Source organism: Nicotiana tomentosiformis, chromosome 5 (assembly GCF_000390325.3).
Source record: "Nicotiana tomentosiformis chromosome 5, ASM39032v3, whole genome shotgun sequence".
Lineage (NCBI taxonomy): Eukaryota > Viridiplantae > Streptophyta > Magnoliopsida > Solanales > Solanaceae > Nicotiana > Nicotiana tomentosiformis.
This window is the reverse complement of record NC_090816.1, coordinates 23,123,020-23,143,039: the sequence shown is the minus strand read 5'-3', so window position 1 is coordinate 23,143,039 and position 20,020 is coordinate 23,123,020. Positions and strand designations below refer to the sequence as shown.

At 36.1% G+C, this 20,020-nt stretch overlaps 1 protein-coding gene across 1 annotated transcript; it reads left to right on the top strand.

Annotated features, from left to right (window-relative positions):
* The first annotated feature begins 1,269 nt into the window (after positions 1 to 1,269).
* Positions 1,270 to 17,778, top strand: LOC104112365 (ubiquitin C-terminal hydrolase 12-like). The gene is made up of 32 exons (XM_009622254.4): positions 1,270 to 1,452; positions 2,674 to 2,740; positions 3,087 to 3,219; positions 3,320 to 3,477; positions 5,430 to 5,695; positions 5,769 to 5,987; positions 6,117 to 6,225; positions 6,331 to 6,446; positions 6,527 to 6,625; positions 7,115 to 7,224; positions 7,346 to 7,420; positions 7,860 to 7,938; positions 8,059 to 8,205; positions 8,289 to 8,369; positions 8,460 to 8,579; positions 9,016 to 9,138; positions 11,648 to 11,725; positions 11,837 to 11,925; positions 13,335 to 13,443; positions 13,526 to 13,594; positions 13,739 to 13,849; positions 14,100 to 14,155; positions 14,237 to 14,414; positions 14,515 to 14,616; positions 14,694 to 14,765; positions 14,940 to 15,005; positions 15,387 to 15,452; positions 15,898 to 15,984; positions 16,112 to 16,228; positions 16,370 to 16,444; positions 16,532 to 16,618; positions 17,284 to 17,778. The coding sequence occupies exons 1-32, from the start codon at positions 1,423 to 1,425 to the stop codon at positions 17,323 to 17,325; spliced, it is 3,336 nt and encodes a 1,111-aa protein (XP_009620549.1). The 5' UTR covers positions 1,270 to 1,422; the 3' UTR covers positions 17,326 to 17,778.
* The last annotated feature ends 2,242 nt before the right edge of the window (positions 17,779 to 20,020 follow it).

The window sequence follows — 20,020 nt, the reverse complement described above, 5'->3', positions numbered from 1 at the left end:
GGTAAAGTCTACATCGACCTTACCTCTACCTTATGACGGGGGAGAGACTGTTTTCGAAAGACCCTCGTCTCAAGAGAAGTGAAAGTGAAGCAATAAACACACAGTAACAACAACAAAGTAATAAGACACAGAAGCAAAACAAAAATCTAAGAATACAACACTAATGACATACCGTGTAATAGCAAGGGGCTAAGAATATGAAAATACAAGACTTGTACTAATACTAATGGAAAGATTAGACAAATAAGCTGCCCGTCAACTCACGACCCTAATGTTCGACCTTCACACCCTCCTATCGAAGTCATGTCCTCAATAAACTGAAGTAACGTCATGTCCTTTTATGTCTATTTGTAATAAATATATTTTATTTTTTCCATTAGACTTCCTAACATACTAGTATAAAAGAGAAAACAACTCCCTTTTAGATGTGTTGAAGTGTTTCATAACAAAATATTTTTTGTTAGTACAACTCAAGCTCAACACATTTGTTTAAGTGTAAAGTTATTTCCACCGTTTCACAAAAAACTTCAATAACTAATACTACAAAAATCATGACTTGTCCGAAATAGATCACATTCAATTGCACTACCGTATTAACAACAATTATTCCAACAATATTGAATATCATAAAATAACTTCCTTTACAAACTCACTGTTTTATCATAAATGGATCTAAGAAGAGTAGTGTGTACGCAGACCTTACCTCTATCTTATAAAAATAAAAATATTATTTTTGATAGACTCTCGGCTCAAGAAAAAGCGGAGATAAGGCAAAAAATAGCAAACAATAGTAACAACAATATATTAAGTTAACATGCGCGAATGACACACCATGTAATAGTAAAGAACCATGAATAAAATAATACAAAAATAATCCTAGGACTACTGGTAAGCCTATGAGAAATAAATTACTATCCGTCAACCTACAACCCTCGTCCTTGACCTCCCCACACTTTTATATCCTCGGTAAGCTTCTTTTAACTCATAAATATTTTTTTTTTTTAGTATAATAGGTGTGAGTTTAGTTTTTACTATCTCACTTTCTCTTTTCCCTTTTTCTATACCGTCATGAGAAAGAAGCAAAATAAAAAAAAATAAAAAAGGAGAGAAAAAGTGAGAACAATTTTAAAAAACGACCAGCTTACAGCCTTACACTGACCGACTGTAGATTACCGAGTTCGAGTAAAAGAAAACAAAAAAAAGCCTCTATGAAATACCGAAAGTACCCCTACTATAAACCTCTTTCCTTTCACTTACCTCTTCGGCTCTTCCTTTTCCTCATCACACAAGAACTCCAACTCAAATAAGTCCCTCGATCCATCCTCCTTTCACGTTTAAATTCCCTCTCACATTCGTCGAATTCTCAGTTACCGGAATTATCTCATATTCGCCGAAGATCGTACCGTCACCAGTTCTCCGGCAATGACTCTTCTCACTCCTCCTCCGATAGATGTACAATAATCTTCCTCTTCATCTCTTTGTAATTTAAGCTCTTTCAATTCACTTTTCTTTTACAGTTTTACTCTTTTTTACGTAAAGTAGCTTTGTTTCGTGTAATTTTTAAAAGTTTGATTTATTTGATTTATAGGTGCTGAATATAGTCCGCTGTGATTGCTGTATCAAATTGACCTAAAATTTGTTAGCTTTGTTACTGTTCGAATTCACTTTTTTTCATAGTTTTACTTTGTTTTGCGTATTTGTTTTTTGTTTAAAGTAGTTTTGCTTCGGTGTAGTTCTGAAAATATAGGTGCTGAATATAGTCCGCTGTGATTGCGGTGTGAAATTGACATAAAATTTCTTTAAAACGCTGACGCTGACTGATTTTATTAGCTGTGTTGCTGGTGAATGCACGTTCGTATTGTTTTTGTTTGAAGTAGCTTTGCCTGGTGTAGTTTGAAAATGGTGATTTTTTTATTTGTTTATAGGTGCTGAATTTAGTCCTCTGTGATTGTGGTGTGATGTTGACCTAAAATTTCTTTGAAACGCGATACTGAGTAACTCATAAGCTGCGTTACTGCGTGAATTTACTTTTTTTTCTTACAGTTTACTCTTTTTAGCGTATTGTTTTTGTCTGAAGTAGCTTTATTTCGTGGCGTGTTGCAAAATTTTTGATTCCTTTTTTTGGATGAGCTTAAGTTCTATGCGCTGTCGGTGAAAATAAATTAACACAATTAGGTCGTTTAAAAGGTAATTGCAGGTAACTTTACTTAATAACGTTGATTGATAATCTTGAAGAAATTGGTAAGTAACCTGTTATAATTGGTTAAATGACACGCATGCTGTAAAAACTTTCATTGCACTGTAAGTGCATATAACTTAAATCCTTTTTGGATATATGGTTGCTGAATTTTAAGCTTCTGTGATTACGGCTTGAATTGACAAAAATCTCTGAAGTTCGATAGTGATGATTAACCCGCTGTGTTGTTCTATGAATTCACTTTGATTTTTCAGCTCTACTTTGTTTTGCCTGTTTTTGTTCAAAGGCTCTTTGCTTGTTAGAATTTTAAAAAAGAAAGTCATCTTTTAGATGAACGTATGCCGAATTCAATAACCTGATGTGATAGCGGTGTAAAACTTGGCCTGACTATCACTTTTTAAAATGCGAAAGATTGATCAAAGCTGTCCAGCTTTGTTAGATCGAATTAATTGCTTCTTTGGTTTATCTTTTGGCAGCCAGAAGGGCACGAAATGCTTGTTCCCAGTTCAGACTTTCCTACTGAGGGACCTCAGCCTATGGAAGGTATCTCACCTACTTTTACGCGCTCACATACACACACACACACATGTTTAGAGTAACAATGTATTTATAGTCATTTTATTTGTCATTTGTGGTTTTTTTACTTTACTAGTGGAATACATGTGTATGTTCGCACATCTTTACGTTGTTTAATTGTAGCATGTTGTAATTTGCCTGATAAGACTAATTACCGACCAATATTAGAATGAAATGGAGCCAAATTGAGCAGAATATGTAGAAGATTCATATCACTGACCCCAACAAGTTGGATTGAGTTTTGGTTGATTGATCAATATTGTATCTTTTTCTCGGTCTTTCAAAGATATTGCATGCTCTTTATTTTTGGCAGTTGCACCAGCGGACACAGCAAGTACTGTGGATGATCCGGCGTCAGCCCGGTTCACATGGACTATCGATAATTTTTCAAGGTTGAATGTGAAGAAGTTGTACTCTGATGTTTTTAATGTAGGAGGATATAAATGGTAATTATTTTCAACATCCTGCTTTTTAGTGGATTGCTTTACAAATTTAATGCGGATATGATATTTTTTTATGTACTATATGGTGCATTGTGTCTGGCAGGAGGATATTGATATTCCCAAAAGGGAACAATGTGGACAATTTATCAATGTATTTAGATGTGGCAGATTCTGCAACATTGCCTTATGGGTGGAGTAGACATGCACAGTTTAGCTTAGCTATTCTCAACCGAATTCATAATAAGTTCACAGTGAGAAAAGGTCAGAGTTCTCATTTGTTGTATAAATATATGAACTTTTGTGCATTGGTTTAAAAGGAGGGAAAATCTATAGCTGATTTAACTTCTGTGTAGTTTAAGCCATTTGAATATGGCTTTAGGGTTAGGTTCCTCTGATTTTCCTCATTGCCAGCTGTGGAGAGTAATAATTAAACCTAGACTTTCTGGATATCTTATGTCCACAGTGTTTTATGCATACTTTAGATTTTTTTCCGTCAGTAAGGAACCAAGTATTAAAGGAACTTCCACCCATGTGTTATAGTTGGGGCACTTAATATTAAAACACACGACTTAGGTTTTTATGTAGCTGTTAATTCTTTTAAAAATTTATTCAACAATGATGTGGTTGAATGAAATGTCTTATTGCTCTATTCTCCTGTCAACTTGCTAGTTCTCCATGAGTTTCTTTTGTTTGTTTTGCCAAAACTTAATAGATTCACCTTTATCATTATTTTCTTTACCTGTTGTGTTTTTGAAAGGCCTCTTATAATACTGACAAATCTAATAGGTTCTGAAAAGGTTTGTTTATTAAGTTGAATCTCGTTGGTCACCGTGTGGGTGTTGATCAAGACCTACTGTACCAGTCATTTGTAGAGTTAATAAAGACAATATATTTTAACGTTCTTATACATAATTTTTAGCTAATTTTTTTATGTAAATGGCAAAAGCTTTTTGCTTGTAACTATCAGCTCTTTGGACACAATGTAGAGTTTTCCATGTTAGCCAGAAGTCATTTTGTTTTGGTATAATTTTTAGGCAAGCTACGATCTCCAGTTTTTCAATGGAATAGCAAGCTTCTTTTAGACCATTACTTTCTTTTATTATAGGTTTCTCTGTAAGAGGCAATTCTTGCATTTCAATTGTTTATATGGGCTTATTCACAAGCGAGGGATGAGGTTATCCGACGTATCGTCTCCTCTTCTTCCAGATGCCACTTTGTATAGAGTAAAGGGCTTATGCCATGCAAAATAGTATGGGGTTAGGGGAAAGTGGGGGGGTATATCGTATGTAGCAACTCCTTTTGCTTTTCTGCTAGGAGGTTTATCCATGCCTCAAACCTGTAGCCCAGGTCACCAGAGCCAAAGGAGAAACTGTACTGTTGAACCAAGGGTTGCGCCCTCCCACATGTATAGAGTGCTTGTGCAAATTAGTTTTTTTCTCTAATTTTTTTTGTGGCGGCTGTGTCTGGGCCAACTTGCGGGCGCATGTAAAATTGGTTTAGTGGTGCAGATCATTTGATTGTTCATACATTGGGGAACAGTACATTGAATATCTGATCAAAGACCACCTCTGCGATCTTGATGACTGCAATTATTTTGTAGAGGGTCTATGTAATGCATCTTTGGAAGGGACTGCCTAAAGGATCTGACTAGAAATGATTTTGACCTACTTTTAAGTCTATGGTGTTTACTGTAATCGATTTTGAAGATTCTGCACTGCTTTGTCCATCTTTTTAACTCGACCTTCAAAGCTTTCCTGAGAAAGGATTTTAAAGCAGCTTGTTGGAGAAAATTAATTAGATGGTGTGTGTAGTCATTCTCTTGCATTGGAGAGAGATTAAAATCCTGATCAGGGAATTCCTTTAAAGGAAACTTGATAAATAGTCATCTTCTCTTGACTATGTCCTGAATTCATTTTCAATCAGCTTGTGAGATGGTGTATAAAGTTACTCTCTTGTATTTGAGAGAATAAATCCTGATCGGGGGATATCTTTAAAGGAAACTTGATTCGATTGCCATCTTTCTTGAGTATATCCTGAATTCGTTTTTCAATCAGTTTGGTTGACCTTTCTAATTTACGCTTCTGGAGATATTTTATTTTATGATGCTACTTTCAGTGCTCTCTTCCTTTGAGGGGTCTGAATTTATGTCATAGAGAATTGTGATTTGATTCGTATGCTGGCTGTTTTGTTAAGTGTTATGATCCTTATGCCAGATACTCAGCACCAGTTTAATGCAAGAGAGAGTGACTGGGGTTTCACGTCATTCATGCCTCTTAGTGAGCTATATGATCCTGGAAGAGGTTATCTTGTGGATGATGCTGTCATAGTTGAAGCTGATGTTGCCGTGCGTAAAGTCATTGATTACTGGTCCCATGACTCTAAGAAGGAGACTGGTTGTGTTGGCCTTAAGAATCAGGGAGCCACTTGTTATATGAATTCTCTCCTCCAAACACTATACCATATTCCCTATTTTAGAAAGGTTAGACTTGTAGCATGAATGATGTCTTTGATATTATCCTCCTACAGATGGTTAATTTATACTTGTTTCTCAGGCTGTGTATCATATGCCAACAACTGAGAATGACAATCCGTCCAGCAGCATCCCTTTGGCTTTACAGAGCTTGTTTTATAAGCTCCAGTATAGTGACACTAGTGTATCAACAAAAGAGTTGACAAAGTCCTTTGGGTGGGATACCTATGATTCTTTCATGCAGCATGATGTACAAGAACTTAACAGGGTTCTTTGTGAAAAGCTCGAAGATAAGATGAAGGTAATGTGTCTAATGGAATTGAAGACTTAGAACTTACAAACACCTTTATCTTGGATGATATACTTCTTTAGCAACAAGATTATTGTTTTGGATTATTAATTTCTTTTAACTTTTATTTCTCTGGCTCAGGGAACTGTTGTAGAGGGCACAATACAACAATTACTTGAGGGGCATCATATGAATTATATCGAATGCATCAATGTGGACTACAAATCAACAAGAAAAGAATCTTTTTATGGTAGTTTTAGAACCTACAGAACTAGCTTAATTTTTGTGATGGTTTTTTAATGGAATTTGGAAGACCATTTTATCATTTTATTTATAAAAATGTCTCTTTGGTCAGATCTTCAGCTTGATGTCAAAGGATGTCGTGATGTGTATGCTTCTTTTGACAAGTATGTTGAAGTAGAACGCCTTGAGGGTGACAACAAATATCATGCAGAACAACATGGTTTACAGGTTAAATGTCTTTAATGTCCTTAAATTTCTGATATCTGATTTCTTCATAGCTCTCTCGTTGTAACTCCCAGTTTTTACAGGATGCTCGAAAAGGTGTCCTTTTCATTGACTTCCCTCCTGTTCTCCAACTTCAGTTAAAACGCTTCGAATATGATTTTGCACGGGATGCTATGATCAAGGTAATTAATTGATCCCACTTGATTGTACAGGTGTAGGTGACAATGTTTTCTTTCTTTTCTCTTAATTGGATAAGTAGTAAACTAAGAGAAATTTTTAAATTTAATTCAGATTAGTCCTGGCATCCTATAAACGATACATAAATTAGATTGGCACAAAAAAATGCAATTTGGCTTAGTCTTATCTGTTCTTATGCATTCATGGGAGTTTCCTGTTTATTAGTACCGTAAAATGGCCACCTCCTCATACTTTCATGGACTAAGCAGGCTGAAACTTTTTCTCCATCTGTCTTTCATCTGGAGTTTTACTTTATTTTTGATCTGTATTCATATTTCATGGTAAGGAAGTTCGCTCATCTTGAGATCAGTTTTTGAGGAATTGGTTACAGTGATGGGGCTTTTTTTTTTTGTTTTGCTAGCTTGCTGACTTCTAACTATATGTTTTCCATGTGATGTTTATTACTGAAATCACTTCTTTTATTGACAATATAGATAAATGACCGATATGAGTTCCCTTTGCAACTTGACCTTGATAGAGAGAATGGAAAATATTTATCTCCAGACGCAGATCGAAGTGTCCGCAATCTCTACACTCTGCACAGGTCTCAATTTATTCTGTTTTCATGATAATCTTCTCGGTGCTAGTTATTGCTCATTTTTTCAAAAGCTTTTGGTCAACCTTTAAGTTGAATAACGTGGTGAATTTCTTTTATTTTTTTTCAGTGTTTTAGTTCACAGCGGTGGGGTGCATGGGGGGCACTATTATGCTTATATAAGGCCAACACTCTCTGATCAATGGTATGCAGTTTGTTGCAGTCAGCAGGCGTGTTTCTCCAACATCTCTAATTGGGCTTTTGTCAATGTTCTGCAGTCAGCTGACATGCTTCTTCAACATTTATAATTGGGCTTTTCTTGAACATCTATCCTTTTCTTAATGTTTTAGTTTAATTTAGCCCTGCCAGAGGAAGATTTGAACATTTCTAAAGCTTCGTATTTGTTATACTCCATTTTCTACGTACTTCATAGAATTCTTCGGAATTTGTTAAAACTTGCTAAAATTTGAATGTTCCTGTATCAGACATACGCCCTATCCAGTATTCCACCTGTTTGTGCTTGCTTTTGATTGCCAAGCGGTTATGCTGTTGGTCTTCTTGATGGCTGCTTCGCGTTGACATAATGTCTCCAGATTTTACTCTCTGATTATTGGTTTGATTCATTAAGCATTTCGTCTTGTTAGGTATAAATTTGATGATGAGCGTGTGACAAAAGAAGATACAAAGAGAGCTTTGGAAGAACAGTATGGTGGTGAGGAAGAGGTATTCGTCCTATTCCTGTACACTTTAAGTTATGCTTGGATCTTTTATATTAAAAGAAGTGTATATCCTGCATTTTCTTTTAGGTTTGTGCGCATTTTAATTGTCATTTCTTGCTAACAGTTACCGCACACAAACCCTGGGTTCAACAATTCACCATTCAAATTTACAAAATATTCGAACGCGTATATGCTTGTTTATATACGTGAAAGTGACAAGGAAAAGATTATATGCAATGTTGATGAGAAGGAAATAGCTGAGCATCTCAGGGTGGGTTTCTACCCAATACTGTTGATTAATTTCTCATTCTATTGGTTCAGTCATAGTAATCTTCTATCAACCTCAAATTTCAGATAAGACTAAAGAAAGAGCAAGAAGAAAAGGAACAAAAGAGAAAGGAGAAAGCAGAGGCTCACCTGTATACAATCATCAAGGTTTCTTTCAACTTTTAGTCTCTATCCTTTACTTCTTGCATCTTTATATTTAGGGAACTTTTAACTGAAGTTAAATCATTTTATTTACAGGTAGCTCGTGATGAAGACCTTGGTGAACAAATCGGAAAGGAGATTTATTTTGATCTTGTGGATCATGATAAAGTGCGCAGTTTCCGTATTCAGAAACAGATGCCGTTTACTCAATTCAAGGTACATTTATCTTGCTTTTGCATTTCTTTTGCTCATAGATTTGAAAATTTATAGCCATACTGCTGTTATTAAACATGAGGAGCAATTGTATGTACTTCATGGGATGCATTCAGTTTGACCGTGTTAAATAAAGAAGTGTCAAGTCAAATTTGTTGCTTCTACAAGTAGAGATATGGAATGTAAACTTCTATACTTGTGCTTTATATTGAGTGAAAAGATATAACTTCAAGTTCTGAGTGCTATATAGGTAGAAAATGAGGAGATACAATAACCAAAAATTCAGGAGAGCACAAAGTTCTCATGGTTAGGATATGAGGTTCACAAAATTATTTATGCTCTCTCAGCAGACAAGATAAACTTATTTCTTATGATTGTCATTGGTTAATCACTGTAAGTCTTAAGTATGGCATTTGTCTGATGGTATATCTGTTTTCAGGAGGAGGTTGCAAAAGAATTAGGTATACCAGTGCAATTTCAACGTTACTGGCTATGGGCAAAACGCCAGAACCATACGTATCGGCCTAATCGTCCATTGACAGCTCAAGAGGAAGTTCAATCCGTAAGTTCTGTCTTCCAATCCTATCTCCTGCAGTGTGCTCTGTGCTTGAATTATGACTGCAGTTCTACTGGTGATGCTCTCTTCAGCTCAGGAATCTTCCAATCATGTTTGGTTTTCCACATAAAATTTGCTCTTGGCTTATCCCATCACATGACAAAAAGATATTATAATCTTTTTATAAGATAAGTAATTTTATTAAGGCAATACCAAGAGGGTATTGCGAAGGTACAAACCAGAGTTACGGACATTTCAATACAGAAATATCACATTCAGTTCAGAGATTCTAAAAAGTCTAAAATATCTGTTACATTTAGGGGTGTCAATGGTTCGGTTCGGCCGGTTATTTTGTAAATTTTGTACCATACTAATTGTTCGGTTATTCTATTATGTACAACCAAAATTAGACTTTTCGAAACCGTCCCAACCATATCGGTTTCTCTTCGGTATCGGTACGGTTCGGTTAATTTTCGATTTTTTTAAAAATGTCATGTAAAAGTCACTAGAAGAAGTAGAATGCAGTATTATACGTACTTTTATAGGACTTAACAAAACTCTCTAGACATTTTTACATTTTAAAGAGTGATGAATTAAGAAAATATGAAAGATGGCTAGAGTATAGATCCATCAATATTCTACAGCAGCGTCAAAAAAATTAAGCAAATTAATACAAAGAAAATATAAATCACACGAGTGGAAAGATAATAACCAAGTTGGAACTGGGACTCAAGAATAAAGTCTATAGAAGATTAAATATTTAAAAAGATAAATCTAAATCAAACGAGAGGAAACATAATACATTGTAGTTTACTACTCATAATCGCTACAATACCTTGTGTCTTGCTAGTGAATATGCTGAAAATAATTTAGTTTTTATAGGAGTAGCATAATAGGTTTGGGAATTAGGATTTTGTGTTTAATTACTTGTTGGCTTGTACTATTTTCATAATTTCAAGACCCAAGAAAAATTTAATGCTTTATTATTTTTAAACTTAATATATAAATATAGTTTTAACATGTAAATTTATTCGGTACGGTTCAGTATTTTTTCGGTTTATTTTCATAAAATAAAAAACGTATCCTAATTATCGATACGGTTATAGATTTACATAAAAACCTATAGTTTTATTAAAAGAAACCTAACAATCGGTTCAGTACGGTACGGTTTGGTCAGTTTAGTCGGTTTTTAATTATCCATTGACGCCCCTAGTTACATTCATCCTCCCTTGCACCAGAAAAGCAGATTTTGCAAACATCTACATTTGATAAAAGCCAAATGTTGTTTTCCCTCCTCAAAACATCTTCTATTTCTCTCAAGCAAAGAGTAACCTCTGCACCTCTTGTGGCATGGCCCATTGCAAACCAAGAATATTTAGGATAATGTCCAAATTTGCCAAGAAAAAAATCACAATGAAGTAATATATAGTCGGTTGATTCCAAAGTTTTCTCACAGAGAAAGCATCTACTGCACAATATAAATCCTCTCTTCTGAAGCGGTTCTTGTGTCTAAGATGCATTTCTTGCCACCTAACCAAAACAGGCAACTTTATTAGGTGCTTTAGTCTTCCATAGCATCCTCCAGGGCAACTTCTCCTCCCAATTACATAGTTTTTGCTGCAATAAGTTGTAGCAGCTGCTAACAGAAAATGTTCCATCCCTTTTAGCTGTCCAAACCTGGGCATTGCTTCCATGTCCATCCAAGAACACAGGCTCCAATTATTCTAGTCATTGACTTATTTCATTGATTTCCCTGTCATTGAAATTCCTCCTAAATTACAGCTTCCAGCCATCCTCAGTAAAACAGTCAGCAACCATACAAAAAAACAAAAAAGAATAATCTCAGCATGGTATTCTTGCCAGTGGTGTGAAGCTGTAGGTCATTACTATACAATTCCTTATACGGTCTGCGCCTATATGGGACAGTTTGATTCATCAATTTCTCTTTCTTGATCTGTCATCTACCCAAAGAAAAAGGCTGTGGGTAAGGTTGTATCTTAGCAAGAACAAAGAAAGAAATACAGATATGTAGACTTCGATACATTAAGGAACATAATTATTATGGCAATCGTAACTCCGTTTTTGAAAATTTTGGTTATGAACTTCACATTCACCAATTTCGCCTTGCTTAGTGAAATAGATGTCTTCAGTCGTTAGTGAATAGGATTTTAATTTTTCTGATCATGTTGGTTCATCCATGGCTGGTTCACAAGTCCATTGATCTCTCTCTCTCTCTCTCTCTCTCTCTCACACACACACACACACACACTCTCTCTCTCTCTCTCTCTCTCTCTCTCTCTCTCTCTCCAGACATTTTTTTGTATTGGGTTAAGTGTTGGGACCCCTCAGACCCCCCTTGAAAGTGATTTTCTTGAAGTGTGTAAGAATTGTTGCTGGTATTACGATCATTTTCGTCTGGTACTCTTTCTTATGTAGTGCATGCTTTGTACAATCTGTAAACAATGGGAATGCTTGATTAAGTCGGTGTTAATGATCTTACATGATGTGTTTTTAGGTTGGCCAACTGAGGGAGGTTTCAAATAAAGCGAACAATGCTGAGCTGAAACTGTTTCTGGAAGTAGAATTTGGCCTGGTAATGTATCATCTTCCTATTTGTCTTCCCTTTCGATGATTCACATGTTGCATGCTTTTTCTGTGAGGTTTTATTCTTCATGTTTACTTTTGTGTTTTATTTTTCTTGCAGGATTTGCAACCTTTTCCTCCACCAGAGAAGACCAAGGAAGATATCCTTCTATATTTCAAACTTTATGACCCTCTGAAAGAGGAGATAAGGTATTACATTTGCTTTACTATAGCTGGAATACTTTCACTAAAGTAGTGATTTTCATGCTTGAATTTGGGATCTTTCCTTATTTATTTTGAGAAAACATGACCAGGTGCTTTGTACTTTTACTTAATCTAGAGGGGTCTAAAAAGACATTGTAGAGATTTGAATCTGACACCATAGAGCATGAGTATACTTCTTTTGGACTTGATAAGGTCATCATATTCATAGGGTTTATTCCAAATTTTAATGAATTCGAACCTTGGAAGTGCTGCAAAAGTCCAACTGCTTTGGGCTGCATATGTGAGAAGCCATGCTGTGGTTGAGTTTTTTTTTTTGAGAATTGGTAATTGTACTGAATAAAAGCACCAAGAACGTGCAAGCAAAAGTATTTACAGATTAAAAGCAAAAATTTGTCCCTTCTCTTCTTAGAGGGATCCTATCAGATCTAACAGCTCCTCTGTTTCACTGGTAAAATTCTGCTTACACCAAAAATAAAACAAAAGTACGGTTCATTTTGATCTTTTGAATAGAGCTTTCTTTTTCTTCAAAGCACCTCATATTCCTTTCCCTCCAAATGGACCACCAAATACAAGAAGGTATAGTGTACCACCATTTCCTATTTCTTGTTCCTGCCCTTGATGTTCTAGCACTTCAAAAGCTCAGTTGTGTCTCTGGGCATGCACCATTTAAGTCCCACCATGTTAAAGAACACTGTCCTTTGGTCAGTGTTGTAGCAGTGTAAAAACAAATGATCTATGCTCTCTGAACTTGATCCACAGAAAAAGCACCTGGAGCACAATTGCGATCCTCTTCGTTGTAAGTTATCCTGGGTCAAGAATGATTTATAGGTCACCAACCATGAGATACACACTCTCGTAAGGAGCATTACTTTTCCAGATCTGTTTCCAAGGCCAAAAATTATCCTGAAGTTCTCTTGAAATGAAGCTATCATAGCAAAGATTTCACTGTGAATTGACCTCTGCTTTTTCAGTTTTCCAAATCATCCTGTCCTGGCATAGTGACAGACCTTGGAAATTCTCCAGAATCAATAGCAGTTCAGCAAGTCTACCCATTTCCCAGTAACTTAAGGTCCTTTAAAAGTTGAGGTTCTAACCATCACTGCCTCTGTGGGGCACTATTGCTTCTAACATCAGGTAAAGTCTATGTATGTCAGGCCAACCCTTCGAAGGAGCATGTCCAATCCAGCAGTCATTCCAGAAAGAGGTCTTCCGCCCATCCCCAACTTTGAAACTAATGTTGTCCATAAATTATTGTCACAGGTTCCTGATATTCCTCCAAACCCCAACACCGTAAAGGATGCTAACAGACTTAGTAATCTAGGGACCATCAACTCCATACTTCTCACTGAGACTTTTGTTGGTCTTTCTCCCTTTAATTTCCTTTTTGTTGTCAGGTATGTTGGTCGGCTTTTTGTTAAAGGAAGTGGCAAGCCTCTTGAGATATTAACAAAGCTAAATGAGTTGGCTGGCTTTTTGCCTGATGATGAAATTGAACTTTTTGAGGTTAGGTTTTCTTCTTCTCTTGCTAATAGTTTTTTAACTCTTAACATATGATATGTGATTTTTCATGTTTTGTTATTCACAGGAAATAAAATTTGAACCCAATGTGATGTGTGAACACATAGACGGGAAGTTGAGTTTTCGCGGTAGTCAGGTATGTGCAATCAAGCCAGTTGCCACTTTGAGGTTTTTATGCCTTTGGTGTTGTAGTCATTTTCTTTCAATAGTTTTTCTTTTTTGTTTCTTCTGCTGGATTTATTAGCAACAAATTTTTTTATGCAATACCACGGTTTTGCAGCTAGAAGATGGGGATATTATTTGCTTTCAGAAATCCCTTCGAAATCAAGACAGCGAACAATATCGCTTTCCTGAGGTTCCTTTGTTTTTGGAGTATGTGCACAATCGCCAGGTATGTACTGCACACCGTTTTTCTGATAGTGTTTGCTGGAGTATGAGAGGTTGTTGCAGGCAGTAGATTTTGACAGTGGCTCTATCTTAGGTTTCATGCCTGCTATACTTTATTTTGCTCACTTTGACCCAATTTAGGATCCCAGTTCAACTGGGACGGAGTTCGAGAAAAAAGTTCTGTCTATTTAGTTGTATTTTTCAAAAATCTTGAGTATTTTTGATAGTTACAAGCTCTATTGGATGGCTTACAGGTTGTTCGTTTTCGTTCGTTGGAGAAACCCAAGGAGGACGAGTTCAGTCTTGAGTTGTATGTATCTGGTTTTGTATTAGAAGTTCTAGATTTGTATTTATTGTCAACTCCTTTCATTAATTGATGACATGCTTCTAGGTCAAAGAAGAACAACTATGATGAAGTTGTTGAACACTTAGCTCGCCATCTTGGCTTGGATGATGCATCAAAAGTAAGGCTTACGTCACATAACTGCTACTCACAGCAACCAAAACCGCAGCCAATAAGGTATCGTGGAGTTGATCGTCTCACAGAAATGCTCAGTCACTATAATCAGGTATTCTGTTTATTTTGGCTTTCCCTAGATGTGTAAGTATCTTTTACTCATACAGTTGTTTATTACTAGCTACTGTTGACATCATATCCCCTCTTTGAAGACTTCAGATATTCTGTATTATGAAGTCCTGGATATTCCTTTACCAGAGCTGCAGGGCTTAAAAGCTCTCAAAGTTACTTTCCATCATGCTGCCAAAGATGAAGTGAGTGCTGAATGTCATTCTGTATGATGACACATTTTTCCTCATCTTTCTGTAATATAATCTTGGACAATTTTCAGGTCACTATCCATACTATCAGATTGCCAAAACAAAGTACCATAGGAGATGTCCTTAACGACCTGAAAGCAAAGGTAGTTTGGAGTTTTCTTGTGCTTTAGAACTGGATGCCTTTGAACTCTCTCCCCCCTCCAAAAATAAGTTAAAAGTCTATAAACATGTTGTGGGAACTAGGAGAAAGGGGAAAAACTGACCTTCTCTCTTCTGTAGTAAGAAGATCGCTCATCTTATCTCTTGTTATGGAGCAGGTTGAATTATCAACGCCGGATGCTGAACTAAGATTGCTGGAAGTTTTTTACCACAAGATATATAAGGTATTCCTTTTACTGTGTTTTTGGATCTGCTGAGATGCTTCTCGCTTCTCAGTACTCAGATCAGCTTACTTGTTGTATATTTTAATCTTTTTTACTTTCTTTGTTTTCTAGAGGACACTGCTATATGGTGCTTAAGGCAGTAGAGGCCAACCAAAAAAAAAATTAGATTAAAGAAAAGAAGAATATCATACATGTGTCTGGGTGGATGTATGCTTATGAAACATGATTTACTCTGTGTGTGTGTGTGTGTGTGTAATTAAACAGTGGACATATGTTTTGTCAAAAGAGGTAAAGAAATTCACGAAAGGACATGATGTAACAATGTTTTCCAGTTTGCCCCTTGGTAGCATTTGTAACCTTGCATCCGTCTTTTTACTGCAGATTTTTCCCCTTAATGAAAGGATTGAGAACATAAATGATCAATACTGGACGCTACGTGCAGAGGAGGTAGGTTTTAATATCTAATTTTTGCTTCCTTAGTTTATTCACAAGAGCAGGTAGGATTTACTTTCTGGCAATGGATCTATATGAATGCCTCTTGTTCCCTGCTTTTTATTTTCTTTTCTCATTTCGAGCTTCAATCTTCATGATTGTTTCAGTTCTTCCCTGCTTGACCATCTAGCATAATGTACTGAAACATGACATATGTAGTCAGATATTTTTGGTCATATGAATATTTTCTATATCTTTACCTCTCTTTGTTTACATCCGTCCAGAATACTCTGTTTTGATGTCATTGATATGTCATAAGTATGTTTTATTTTCTAGAATCGATGTTATGAATTCTTTTTAACTTGCTTGTGTAGGCTCCACTTAGAGTATAAACTTATAATAGCTGTAGCATAGATTTTACAGATGTTTGCAAACTACTAACACACTTTCTGCATTACAGATTCCTGAAGAGGAGAAAAACCTGGGTCCTCATAGTCGATTAATTCATGTTTATCATTTTATGAAGGACACATCTCAAAATCAAGCAGTAAGTACATGTATAAATATTGTTGCAGTAATTGTTTATTTCAAGGGAGGTTCTTTCTTGAATTCTTTGTTATTTGTTCCTCTTTTTTATTTTTCCTTTTTTTCATTCCTATCTATTGTGTTTACAGCAAATACATAACTTTGGTGATCCCTTTTTCCTGGTTATTCATGAGGGTGACACATTGACAGAAGTTAAAGCTCGTATTCAGAAAAAGTTGCAGGCTCCAGATGAGGAGTTTTCAAAGGTATTCAATCATCATACCTTTGCATTTCTCTTATTATTCAGGAAATTGTCGTCTCGGAAATTTTCCGAGTTATTTTTTGGTAAAAGTTTATAATTTTGTTGTTCTTCAAATTTTTTGACCTGTGCTACTTTTGCTCTGCAGTGGAAATTTGCATTTTTATCCATGGGCCGTCCGGAGTACCTCGAGGACTCGGATGTCGTGTCCAATCGTTTTCAGGTAGGCGGCGCTTCCTTTCCGTCATCTCTGTTGATGTGTAGTCCTCATCATGTGTTTGATTATCTTAATTTTCCAATTGGTTCACAGAAAAGAGATGTGTATGGTGCTTGGGAGCAGTACCTTGGATTAGAGCACACTGACAATGCTCCAAAAAGATCACATGCTGCCAACCAGGTATGCACTTGTGCTTTATGCGTGAGTTGTCAAAATTTTGAAGCATATCTATTAGAAACCCTCTGAAGATTCTTAGGTCTTTAGCACTATAGTGGAGCAAGAATTTTAACATTGTCGAAAGAAAATTGGGCTTGACCCCGGGGCACTAACTATACTACAGAAGCTAATTATCCAAGTTCCTAAACTTTTGAAGGGGGAAGAAACAAATTTTTTGAGGGTCTCTTTTGTTACATGGGTTGGGCTTGAGCAAGGGTTATCACCATCGGTTATCTTGAGAGAACATCTTTTGGAGTTTTTGGCCATGTCTATCTTCTGGAGAACACTTGTATGCTTGAATGTTTACTAGTAGTCTAGTATAGTAAGAACATTTCATGATCTTGATTCTTGATTGCCTATATTTTGTTTTCCGTATAATAATTACCTGTATCTCATTGGATCTGGTAATCAATTTAGTCCATGGTTTAAGATCAAAGAATTTCTCAGTTCAGAATTGTTTTCTTGGTAAGCTTAGAGAACGTAAGATTAAATATACATACTCTCTTTTTTTGCCATGCATGCTATTTAAAGAGTGAAGTTCCCTCGAATTACAAAGCCGTGTTGTTTATTATGTGTACTATTTCCTGTTTCTTTGTGACATGTATAAGTGATTAATATTGGTGCTGCAGAACCGACACACTTTTGAGAAGCCTGTTCGGATCTACAACTAGATAATCTTCCAGCTCACCTCTACATTAGCTCGATGACCATCTTCGAAGGAAGCGTACCATTCTGCAAAGAAGGTGCTCTAGGTTCAGCAAAAGATAGCAGCACGGCAGTTAATGTGAGGATGTCACCTTCCTCCGAGGAAGTTAAGGTATATGCTGAGATTTCATTGAGCAAGCACCTGTTTTGGCTAAGGGAGTTTGCTTGCAAAATTGGTACTTCAATTGTAATGTAGGGAATGGATACGATTTTGGGTTGGTGTGTATAGAATATAGCTGTTGCTTTTTACTTTTCCTATTTTAGAGAACACCTATTCCTTACATATCTCTTTCTAAGATATTTGACCTTCTCAGTTATTTCTCCCCCTGAATGTTTGGTTCTAGGATTGGCAGATATAGGAAATCTGTAAAATGATAGATTTACTTAGTTTCTGGGTTTTCCAGATTTCATGCAACAAAGAGGTTGATCATGATGCTGCTAGGTTTTACTCTGGCCTAGTTTATAGGATTACCTGAACACACTTATTTCAATACATAAATTCAAGTATAGTATCATGTTGAAACCAAATTATAGTTGCTTATAGTTTCTAAGCCATTTCCATATATTTTTACTGCTCTACTGGATGGTTTACGTATTCTCCCTTCTGATAATAGAAGCGATTCTTTCCATATGGCTGCACTTGCTGTGTTATTGTGCTGGGGCTTCTATACAGCAAGGAAGTGGGGGCCTGGTGCAGTATATTCATGAAATGGTTGGGAAAGGATGCTCTGCTGACGAATATATTTAGGGGTGGCTAATGAGCGGGTTGGGCTGAATTTGGGCCGGTCAAGATGGGTTAGGTCAATAAATGGGTCATTGTCCACCCCAGCCCGAAGTGTACTTGGGCTAAGATTGTCTGGGTCAAGATGGGCTAAACAATAGGTCATAGCCCAACCCGCCCAACTTGACCCATGTTTTAGAATCATGCTCATCTTGCATAAACAAAGCCTTTAGGTAAATAAATACTATTAGTAGTTTGAGAATCAAAATATATTTTCTTAAATAATAAATTAGTATTTAAAATGTGTAAGTTGAAAAATATTTTGCGGGTGGGGTGGGGTGGGGGTGCAAAAACAAAAGAAAGTAAAAGCAAAAGGTCAAAAAAAAAATTTGCCGGGGGTGGGGGAGTGGTTGAGTGATGCAGAAAAACAAAAAAAAATAGAAAATTGAAAATACAAAAAAAAAAAAAAAATTGTGGGGGGAGAGGGTGGGGAGAATTTTTCCAAACTATTTTGTGCAACCAAACAGTGGAAAATGGGAAAATATTTTCCGTCATATCAAACACACCCTAAAACTTAAATACCTTGATTCTCATTTTTAAACTTAGATACAAAAACTAATGGTACCACAACTAAATAAATTTTTAGATAAGTTGGGTTGAAATCCCTTTGTTTTGAGGTGAGCTTCATGGGTTGTATTTGGGCTACTTCATGAGTCAGAATGTGCTATAAAAAATAATTGGTTAACTTGGGTTCAGTCCAAATAGACTCGTGAACTAAAATGTTGTAGCCCAACCTATTAATCTTTGGGCGGGTTGAATGGATTTGGACTCAAATATATTATGAGTGGTTAATAAATACTGGCCAAATTCATAAGCGGGTTTGATACTTTCTTTCATCTTGACACCTCAACGAACCCTTTTTCTTATTAGACACTTAAATCTTAATAGATACATACCTATTAAACACAAAATGATAACTAGTTTAAAAAATATGGTGCGCATAACTCCTACTAATGTGGTGGAGGGACGAATGAGTTGATGACATGTGGTTGGAGATGGAGGGACGCGGATAATGTGTAACACCAATATGTTCAGGTGCCCAAGTTGGAAAAAATTATGATTTGGGGTTCTAGTATGCGCACAAGGAAAGTGAAAAACACATTCATTGCCATGTCGTAAAAAGTATCTAATAGGTACAGACCTTGAGTGGTGTAGGTGTTCAATAGATATTAGTCCTAGCTTAAGTATCAAATGAAAATGTCGAATAGGTTTAGGGGCCTATTTGGCCATACATATTTACATGCTACACTCCGTTATCTGCCTTTTAAGTGACAGGGGCAAAGCCCCTAACCAATCTTTCTTTTTTATTTCGAATTCTTGATCTTTGGTGTCTGTGGAGCAAAGAAAGCGGGGAGCAAACAAGTATAAGTTGGTTGGAAAAGATGACGCCGCTCAAATCACACCAAGTATATAAAAAATTATTCTTACTCTAACTCAATGAATAAAAAATATTACATATTTTCACATAAATTGTTATTACTAAGTCGTAGTTAAGTATACGTATTGTAAACATCAGGTGCGATTAAATTTGTATCATAAAATTTTTTGTACTGTCGGTAGATAGAATTGCACAAGACAACATTTGCATAGTTATAAAGAATGAATGAATGCTATGCAAGAAGAACGCCATGTGGAAATGGGGTTTCGGGGTTGATGGCGTGGAGTTTCTTTAAAAGCCTGAACGAGTCAAAGATTTTGAGCCCAAGAGAAGACTAATTCTGGTTTATTTTACTTATTTTTCAAGCCATGTCAAGGGCAATTATCTCATGACCAAGTAAATTATATACTTCTATATTGTATTAAATATTAATGGCCAAATATGACACTTTCCCATGTGATATAATAACTACTGACTTTCCAGCAAGCTTCGTTCCGTTCTA